The 10262-nt window shown below is 40.5% G+C and overlaps 1 protein-coding gene across 1 annotated transcript; it reads left to right on the plus strand.

Moving 5' to 3' along the window:
• Positions 1 to 7379: 7379 nt before the first annotated feature.
• On the plus strand, positions 7380 to 9131 carry LOC131575532 (inositol 1,4,5-trisphosphate receptor-interacting protein-like 1). Its single transcript, XM_058831119.1, has one exon. It carries the CDS (start codon positions 7380 to 7382, stop codon positions 9129 to 9131), a length of 1752 nt encoding a protein of 583 aa, XP_058687102.1.
• Positions 9132 to 10262: the final 1131 nt, after the last annotated feature.

Consider the following 10262-nt stretch of genomic DNA (forward strand, 5'->3'; position numbering starts at 1 on the left):
TTTTGCAGTGTCTCTTGTTACCAACATGAGACGAGGATATCATTCAATGTTGTCATTATTGTTATTAATCAGAAAGTTATCCTCATACAAGATAATCCGACTTCATTCCATTTCAAAATTTCAAGCTCATGCTTGAAATCATAAAAAAGGCAACATTCATGTACAGCAAAATATAATTGCTAGTTTTTAGAAAATAGAAAGGACTTACCATAAGTTTTTTTTTCCCTGTATTAATTTCTGTTTTTCTTTACATGGATTCTTTTCATATATATCTGATTAGAAGTGGAAATATACAGTGTAAGCAATACCAGTATTCCTTTTTCTTCCAGTTCTCAGAACTGACCTTACTCCTTTGAGATTTGAGAAACCAATGGCCTTATGTCCTATCAGCCACATGTCTGCAAGGTTTTACCATATAGTGCTCCAAACCAAAATGGGAGAAAAAAAAGTCCAGCCATCTCCAGGAGAGCAGGGTCCCCTCACGCATAACAGTGGCTTGGGAAGACAAACTCCATCACTTCAAATGTCCCCTGCCTTCCTCCTTCTTCTCCCCAGCTTTACATACTGAGCATGATGTCACATGGTCTGGAATAGCCCTTTGGTCAGTTTGGGTCACCTGTCCTGGCTGTGTCTCCTTCCAGTTTCCCATTCACCCCAACTTCCTCACCAGTGTGGCAATAAGGGATGCAGAAAAGGCCTTGGCTCTGTATAAGCCCTATTTAGCAATCACAAAAACACCTCAGTATTATCAACTCCATGTCCAGCACAAATCGAAAACATGACATAATTTAACTTTACATTTAAAATCAGTCAAGCTTAGTCTCATGAGAAATTTGAGGGATTTTTCCGCAAAAATAAAGATAATTTTAGTGAACTAGACATCAGATGGTACAGTTGCACAATTACTGGAAGTTTGAATACTTACTCTGTTCTATTCTTTTCCTACTCTTCTTGAAAAAATTACGTGATTGGTAAATGCTATGCTTTTTCGTTAAATATGTCCTGAAAAGGGAACCAGGACCTCGAAGTGTGCTGATAGAGTAATTTTCCCCTTTTTTGATTCCACTTGCTTCCATGAGAGTGGAACCATACTTTCATATTAAAAAAAGTCTAAATAATTACTTGCTCTGTTTTCAAAAGATATAAAAAATTCAAAGAATTACAGCCACAAAGCATTCCTTTGCCCTCTGTAACATCTCTCAATCCACGACAGCAAGTATCAAATGGACCCACAGTGTCTGATGTTCAGAGTCTGTTCTGGGCAGGGGAATTCACTGTGAATTAGGGAGCTTACCAAGCAGAAGAAGGGAGGAACATTTTATCCAACATTATTTCAGTTCTACAACTACCTTCTGCTAAGCTTGTTGTATGGATCATAAAGGTATTTTAATCTGTTTTTAATAGTTTGTTGCTTGTTTTTATTTTAAGGTATTTAAGCAAAAGCTATTTGAAGTAATAAAGGGCAGCTGTTATTAGTACTACTTACTTGTTAGGCCAGTATTTCAAATGCCTGTTGTATTCCTTTATCTCTGATCACAATACATTGTGGAGCCTCAGTTGCTGAAGCACCAGTCCTTAATTACCATGTTCAATCAATATTATGGGTTTTAAAAAGAAGTAGGTTTTCTTCTGTTCCTTATCTTGTAATCAGAATAACATTCAATTTGTATATACAGATGTGCTCTTGGCAGTTGTGAGGCTTTTCTTCTTCCTTTCGGTACTACATGCCAGTTCATCACAGGATCATTGCAGTTTCATTCAAGGTGCAAAAATAAGCCATGCTCCTCCTTTCCGGTCACCCACTGGTCCCTCAGCTCTCCCTACTGCTGTTGTTAAGTCTTGTACTAGCGAAGGTGTTGTGAATCGATTGCTTCCCGCAGTTTCTTTAACTAGAAGTTTTATTTGCTGCATATATCCAGCTGAACATGAGAGCAGGCTCTGCCTAGTCAGAGGGGCCACCACTGTGACCGGGAAGGGAAGATTAAAGCTTCCACCTTCACTTGAGTAGGAAAGAAGTAAATCAGTGGGCAATGGACTGAGCCTCTCTCCCTTCAGCCTAGATAGGTGACAGATTCCTTTTGTCTCCACAGTAAATTCACACCTTAAACTATCCATTGTAAAATGGTACTTGAGATTCTAGTATAATACCTATTAGTCTGTTATTGATTCATAGGTAGCACATCATAGTTAGGAATGTCAAGAAAAGGAGGTGATTCAAGAAGGAAGCAGCACAGGACAATGATTAGGAGTTGTGCACCAAAGACTGGATTCAGCTAGTCCAGTCTGACTAAAGATCAGTGAGATATGGCTTTATGAAAAGCATTGAAGAAACTTTTTGTCATTGATTATATAAATACTCCACTTTCATGCAAATACTTGTTGGGTAAACATTACTAGGATGGCACTTATTTCTTTATCCTCATTATTACCTGTGCAGTCATAAATCCAGAATGGTGCCATAAAAAAAGGATTTAAACACTGATACAAACACAATTGGATGTGAAGATTATGAAGCAAAGTTCCCACATACATGGATTACACTTTCTCATGAAACAAAAGGAAGCTACTTCTGAAATCCTGAAATAACTAGACACATTCTAGTGCAGCTTGGAGTTTTTAAATAATGAGGAAAATCTGTAGTACTGACCCTATATAAAGGATAATACAGGACTCCTCACTTAAATGGGACTTTTGTGAAGGCAACTGAATGGATAAAATATTTAGGGGTTGGAATAAAAAGAAACCTAAGTAAGAGAGTCAGATTTATTTTAGAAACAGGGGTAAGTATAAAAGTGGATATAGGCAGACGGAAGTGACTGAAAATTTCTCTGGGGAAAGAGAAATACTGTTAAAATAAATATTCCAAACTACTCTATATTTTTAGCACCTTTGCAGTATATGCATCATATGGTTTCCAGTAGCGTGGTGCTGTTGGTTTACTTTCAAAGTTAAGTTCTTTCTAAAGAGATTCCAAGATACAGCATTACTGAAAGTATGTTCTGTCTCAGAAAATGAGTATGGACTTCTTCATTTGTATCAGAATGATTCCTTGCAGTGTTAGCAATCAAGGGAGGACAGTACCATGACAGGATAAGGTAAATATAGGTAAAATAACTAAAGAGCTAAGAAAAATAAGTGGATTTTTTTTTCTATTCTCTTCTCTGTGTGAGGCATCTAACCATTAAAATAGTAAGTAGAAAAGGTAATCAATAGCAATGGTACAAGGCATTATTAAAATATTTTAATACTGTTATTTTGAGAAAGTTTTAGTAATTCTGGTAAGAACTTGCCCATTTTATATTCACCTGCTCCAGGCATTGTCTGTAAGAATGTAAAAGCCTTTCAAAAAAGAGAGAGTACGATTCTTAACTGTTTGGTAGGTGATGAGAGGAATGCCTAAAAGGTAACTATTGACAAAAGTCTAGTCCTTGTTTCTCAGAGGCACCAAATTCTTCTCCTATCCCATCCATCCCACTTGGTTTTTCTCCACTGAAGCCTTTAGCAAGTTCTCAATGTTGCATCTGGCCCTGCTGGGAACAAGTAATGCAGGCAGAGCCTCTGGCATGCCCTTCTGAGCATCATTGTCTGTAATCCGTGTAAGCCGGTTTTCCTTCTTTTCCTGATTCTTTATGGGCAAATAAGAAAAGTATTTTTTCCTTTAACTCAAGCAGCCTAAAAAGTATTTGGTGGAACCCTGACAACTGATATTCCTGACATTTCCAGTATAGCCTTACTCAAACCAGAGGTTTTGGATTCTGCTCTGGAATTCCACAGGTCTTTGTCTTTTCCTAATATGCTTCCAGTGAACAGAGCTTCTGTTCAAAGTCATTCCAAATGTAGAGATGTGCCTAAAGGTAAATTTGGTCTTAACTGCTTTCCTATCTGGGAAAGAAAATAGAAGCAGCATGGCAGTGCAAAGGCTTCTTTGATGAAGCCAAAGCACACAGGAAACAGTGATTTTGATCTCTAATAGTAGAATCCATGTATTCACAGTTGTGTTTGTGAGAAATTACTCCTAATGTGCACTTGTAACTAGTCTTAAAGAACGTTCCGAACCAGACCCGCTTCACCACTGTATTACTCTGTTTTGATGTCTGGATTTACCTATACCTACAAGAGACTAAGGTGAGTACTATGAGCAAATACATTAATTAAGCTCTGGGATGCTGACTTTGCTTCCCCCCTCACTTGTGGTTTTCTTAGAGAAAAAAAAGACTGATGAAGCTTGAGATCATCCAGCTCCTTAAAGTCTGAAGGGATTTAGAAGATAAGATCCTGGTTTGGTCTGCCTATATTTTGAGTTTTGGTTTTGTTTCACTCATAATATGCGAAAATAAGTTTCTGAACAGGCAAATACAGATTTTTTTCCCCCACTATTTCCAGTGTTGTCCATATCCTTTCTAACCTCTTAATCATTCCCAGTCAAAGAAATAACCTGCTATCACTGATCTGCTTGTATTTTAAAATTGGGTTATAGTTTATAGTCTGGTTTCATATAACACTACTTTTTAAATCTTTGGTAATGCAAGTCTTTCCACCTTCTCAGTAACTCCAGAACTGAGTGAACCATTCAGCAAATAGAATTGTGATCACCCAAATATGTTACTGCCTGTTTGGAAAACTAGTTACCATAAGCACCCACTGAAAAATTACACTTCATTAAGTACATGTATAATGCACTAAAGAAGATTATATAAACATGCACATTTAGTAAAGGACTTAAAAATCATCAGATGAAATGCCTACAGAGACAGGCAAAATCATCATCTTCATCACAATAAAATTGTACCTAAAACTGGTAGCAATGTGTTAATCAAAAATCAGCTGGTGCACAGAGCAAAAAGCATATCAAGTCTGTATTACCCAAATCATCACAGGATAAAATGCAGTTAATTGCCTATTCTGTCCTTTGCTAAACATCTTTCTATCACCCTCCAGGGTGGAACTTGTCCTTGCCCTTGCTTTACAAAAGCATCATGCTTGCACCTTACATTTCAGCTAGACAAGCTCAGAATGAACCTGCTGACCAAACATTTATGCCCAAGGTAAAGAAAACCAGACAGATTTCATATTCACAATGTCACTGTCTGAAGGTGTTCAGATATTTCTGCTGCTCTTAATTTCCTGCTGAAGGAAAGCAGTAATTTCATTGAAGCCTAAGGAAAACACAGGGTGTATTTTGTCTGAGATAACACTAGGATAAATATGATTAAATTATTTACCTGACCAACAAAATTTAAGACATAAATCATAAGATAGCTTGGTTGACTTGTGATTAACAAAGTATTATATTTATTTATATATATATATATATATATATATATATATATTTGTATCACTAAGTAATGTGCATTCCTTCGGGAGAGAATTCTTCAGTTTAGTTACTCTTATTTATACTAATATATGCAGATTTAAAGAGTTTATGTGGAATTTAAAGATAAATTGCATGAGGTACTCCAGATGCTGGATATAACTTACTTTGCCTGTCCTGCAGCATTGCTATTTATTTATCGTTTCAAAGTTCACAAGGTAATGACTTCATTATCCCTTCATCTAATTTCACAGAGAAATGACAATTCCTAGCTGCTGAGGTCATGGCCCATCAAAAATTATACTGTCTCTGATTTTATATCCGATCTCTGGTAGATCTTTATTTGCTTATCTCAGTTCTCATATATCGACTAAATTGCTGAATTCTATTAAAATCTCTACCAGCTGTTCAAGATTTAAGTCTGAACTACTCAATTGAGGCTTATTGAATTAAGACATTATTGCCAATGTGAGCCAGTAAAACAATGATTAAAATATACAAGATTAATGGGCTTTTCAGTTTCCTGTACACCATTTGAATTAATCTTAAATGTGGCTTTGTACACTGTACATATGATATCTGATCACCCCAGTTAGTATGGCAAAATCATATCTCTAGATTTTTTCCTTTATACAGTTACTGAGCTCAGCGGCAAGAGCTGTAAGAAACAGAGGTAATATTAAAATTATTGTGCCAATTTTCATGGGTGGATAGTGCAGTATTTTTCAAGTTGTATTTTCCTGAATATTGTTTCAAACTGAACCCTCTGAACCCTCTGTTCTGCAGTGCATACTGAAGACCATTCCCTCTGAAGAGTTATACTTAGTACAGAATTTAGCTTCCTATTCTAATTTCCAAGTGTGCTCATGTTCCCTACACAAAGAGAACGGCAGATACTCTGGTGACTGGTCAATCCCAGATCCACGTTTTCCATTTTGGGCACTGCTGCCATTTTTCTGTTACTAGAGAGAAAAGGAGCTTGCACAAGCAGCAAATGCAGTACTTAATAAAATCCAGTTAAATATTTATTGCTTAGGTCTGGCAGGTCATGGGGAAATGTGACATCCTCACATCCCTCTTGATCTTGCATCCTTGCTGAGTGAGACTGTGGACCCCTAGGAGATTCTATTTGAATAACTTCCCAGAAGTATTATCTTACTCTGCTGTTTTAACATACTGCTAAGAGCTACACTTGTCTACTTCTCTTCCCACAGAATTCTGGTTTCTGACAGCAGTTGCATTTCCACCACTGCTGGGTTACCCTCAGGTAAGAGGACTATCAGGATAAGTTAAGAGGCAGTGATAGTTGGTGCATCTTCTTTACTACCCACAAATCTCTAAATTTGCAAACAAATGTGTTGCAGCTAGATTTGTGGTTTTAGTGCCTGTTGACCAGCATCTCTGCTTCACCACTTCATCACAGCAAAACTAAGCTAAAGCACATGTCTGAGAGATTGTTTCCATTCTGAAGAGCAGGTTCCCAAGGTGACAGGCAGCCTTATTTTCTACTCAGGCATGAAGGTAGCTTCTAAATGAAAGATGTAATACAGAAAACAGATTTTCAAAGTATGGCCAGAAAGACTGATTCTTCACTGGAAGAAAGATTTAACTTGTCATTTAGTCACTCTGAGTAGCTGAGCCAGGGTGGGGACAAAGGGTGGGGCTGGCTGGTTTGTGATGTCCTCTGACACCTGTGACATCACAGGGGACATGTCACAATGCGGGCAGCTACGAAAGACCCCAGCAGGTAACGCTGGCCTTCATTGCTTCGTGAAGCGGTAAGTGCACACGTGGTGGGGAGGCTGGGCTGGAGACAAGGGGCAGGGTGGAAACGCTGCACCTGGGGCTGGCTTCTCCCCCTGCATGCAGGGACAGCCCCTTGTGGACAGGCCACGCTGCTGCTGCTGCTGGGTCAGCAGTACAGGCCTTGCTGCCTGCCAGCTGTCTGGGGCCCTGTTTTTCCTGCCCTCAGATCCCTGAGCAGATTCCTGCTGTCCTCCCTCCAGCAACCAGTAGTTCCTTCCCTCACTGCATGACTCAAGGCCTTCTCTCCATCCTCCTGCAGACCATGAATTCCATAGTATTCCTTTTCATGCTCTTGAAGAGCCTCACCCTTTACCCAAAGCTTGTGGGGGATTGGGATGAGGAAGCTCGTCGGCAGATGGAACTGCACGCACAGCAGCTGGAATGGGAGAGGCTTCTGCTGGAGCAGGAAGTGGAGCAGCTCATCCTGCAGCAGAGTGAAGCGGAACAGTATTCGCAGCTCATAACTGTTGCTGTGCTCCTGGTCCTTGTCTTGGTCCTATGGTTTATGGGGTCGGAAAGGAGCCTGAGGAGAGAGGAGAATGAAGAAGAAAATAATGGCGCAAATGAAGAGGGAGTCAGAAATGGGGCTGCAAACGGAGAAGAAGCTGTTGGAAATGAAGAAGACAATGTGAACCAGGAGGAAGACAATGATGATGGCAACGTACAGGAAGTGGGCAACGGTGCTGAAAATGAGGCAGATCATGATGGAAATGAAGCTGTCAATGTGAACCAGGAGGAAGACAATGATGATGGCAACATACAGGAAGTGGGCAATGGTGCTGAAAATGAGGCAGATCATGATGGAAATGAAGCTGTCAATGAGGTTGCAGATGCAGAAAACAACGATGAAATTGAAAATGTAGTCCAAGAAGAAGAGGATGATCCTGAGGATATCTTTGGTGAAAGAGTGATGGGGCGCATCCAGTGGCCTGTACAGGACCTGCAGAGAGGCTGTGAGTGGGTAACTGAGCTGATGGACAATTACACCATTTTCTTTGGTCATGTCTTGTCAAACAGTTTCTACCCAGTCCTGCAACAAGCCATCGGGGTGGGCAGTGCCTTTGAAGGTTGGAGTCCCCGTGAGCAGGATGTTATCTACCGCGTGCTTGTACCCATGACTCCTCCCCAAGGCCACAGCTTCCACCTGGAGCTGGACACTGCAGGGCAGAGGCAGGTGAGGAACTTCCGTGTCCGCGTGCAGCTGGAGTGCACCTGTACAAGGGAGCAGCAGGGGGAGAACATGCTGTGCTTTCTGCACCACCCTGAGGAGGAGCTGAGGAGGAATCAGGATCCCAGCCTCCTGGACACCCTGTGCACCGGCTCCTACCTCGACGTGCAGAAAACGGCCCGCTGGTTCTGCCAACTGGTGAGAGCAGTCTGGCCAGCTTTGCCTCAGTCACACAATTGGCATTTAACAATGCTGCCCTCCAGACGCTCCTGCCAATTCAAGGTTACCAACGGAGAAGAGACCTTCAGGATTGAGATGTTGTTTGGAGTGCGGAGAGACGACTCAGACGTCTTTGTGAGCAGCGAGCCTAGAGAGATCTACACCCCAAGAACAACCTGGCCTGAGACTTATGCTGTGGCAGAGACCCAGCTCTTCAAGTACATTGCCAGTGAAGCCCCCCCCGACAGTTTGCACCTCAAATGCCTGCAGTTCTTCACCCGTTTCCAGCTGGGCTTCTGCTTTTCCACCTACACCATCAAGACCATTTTCATGTACCTGCTCAGTGCCACACCCGTGATATTTTGGAGCAGGAGAGATTTCATAGACCGACTGCTGGATATCAGAGATTACCTGTATTTATGTTTGACAACAAAACGCCTCAATCATTTCATTGTGGGGAAACGGAGGCTTCCTCGCGAAATCAATGTGCCCCCAGATGTTGAAACGGCTATGATACCCAACGTCTTCCATCACCTGGAACAGGACTCAGACGCACACAGCCAGGCGATGTATGAGTTCCGGTTTCTGGATAAGTGGTTAAACAGAATCATTCTCAATGAACCTTGAATGAATGGAGGAGTCATGGCTATGAGCACAGAGCTTGTGCTTGGCCTTGTGCTGCTGGCAGCTGGCAGCAAAGAGCCACCTCCTAGTACAAATTTGGTCCTTTAAGGAGAGGAGGATGCAGGCAACAGCTCTGGCAAAAGTCCCACAGCCTCTCTTGCTTCCTCAGCAGGTAGAGCGCCACAGCAGGGCTTCTTCTACCTCCTTGAATCCTTTAGTTTTTCCAAAAACAGACACCCAGATCTGCATAAAACTGCTTGAATTTCCCCCCTCCTAAGAGTGCACATAAAGAGACAACATGCCTCACTTGCAGCACCAAAGTCACCAAATCCTACCTGCTACATGCACTTGTTCCCAGCCTTTGAGAAGGGAAAAAAATTGGACTGTGAAAGAAGTGGGAATGCAGGTCAGAAAAAGAAAAGGGACAAGAAAGACCAAGAGGAAAAATCAGCACTGCTTGCCCGGGATGAATCAATGGACGGCGTGTCTCCTTCTCTCCTGAAAGGACACCTTTAGGTCGGCTTTGGAGCAGCTGTGTTGGAGCTGACCTGAAATTTTGTGTATATAAGACTCTAGGTTTTTATTTCATAGCTAGATATACATATGTATAGTGTACATATATTTTATACTCTGATGTTTTAAACGTATCATATATAACAGTAAAATACAACACAAGAAAACAACAGACTAATATAAATAATATCAAAAATATGAAATATGTAATTTTTGTGTACATATATTATTCTGTTGAATTCAATTATTGAGTTGAATATGTAATTATATTTAAATAATAACAGTAGAGGACATATGTAGTATCACTATCTTTTGTGATGCATATTAATGCTTTTAGCTCATTTTTGTCTGGAGTGAGTTTCATAAAATAGCTATATTGATAGCATATATAAGGGATATATATAACACGTAGTGTTATAGTATGTTATAGTGTAATATTATGTAGATTAAATTTTTATAGACAAGGAAATCCATATCTAGTGTGGCTATTAGTTGTCACCCATATTAATGCTCTATAGTTAGCGTGTTTAGGATTGGCAAGCTGGAAACTGCTTTGCTCTTTTTTCAATAAAATGCAACATTGCAGAATCTGCATTGTGCAAGACTTTATTTATCTCAGCC

This window comes from Poecile atricapillus, chromosome 2 (genome assembly GCF_030490865.1).
Source record: "Poecile atricapillus isolate bPoeAtr1 chromosome 2, bPoeAtr1.hap1, whole genome shotgun sequence".
Classification (NCBI taxonomy): Eukaryota; Metazoa; Chordata; class Aves; order Passeriformes; family Paridae; genus Poecile; species Poecile atricapillus.

What these genes read in the sequence shown, in the direction of transcription:
- LOC131575532 (XM_058831119.1), top strand. Translation starts at nt 7,380, where the DNA reads ATGAATTCCATAGTATTCCTTTTCATGCTCTTGAAGAGCCTCACCCTT.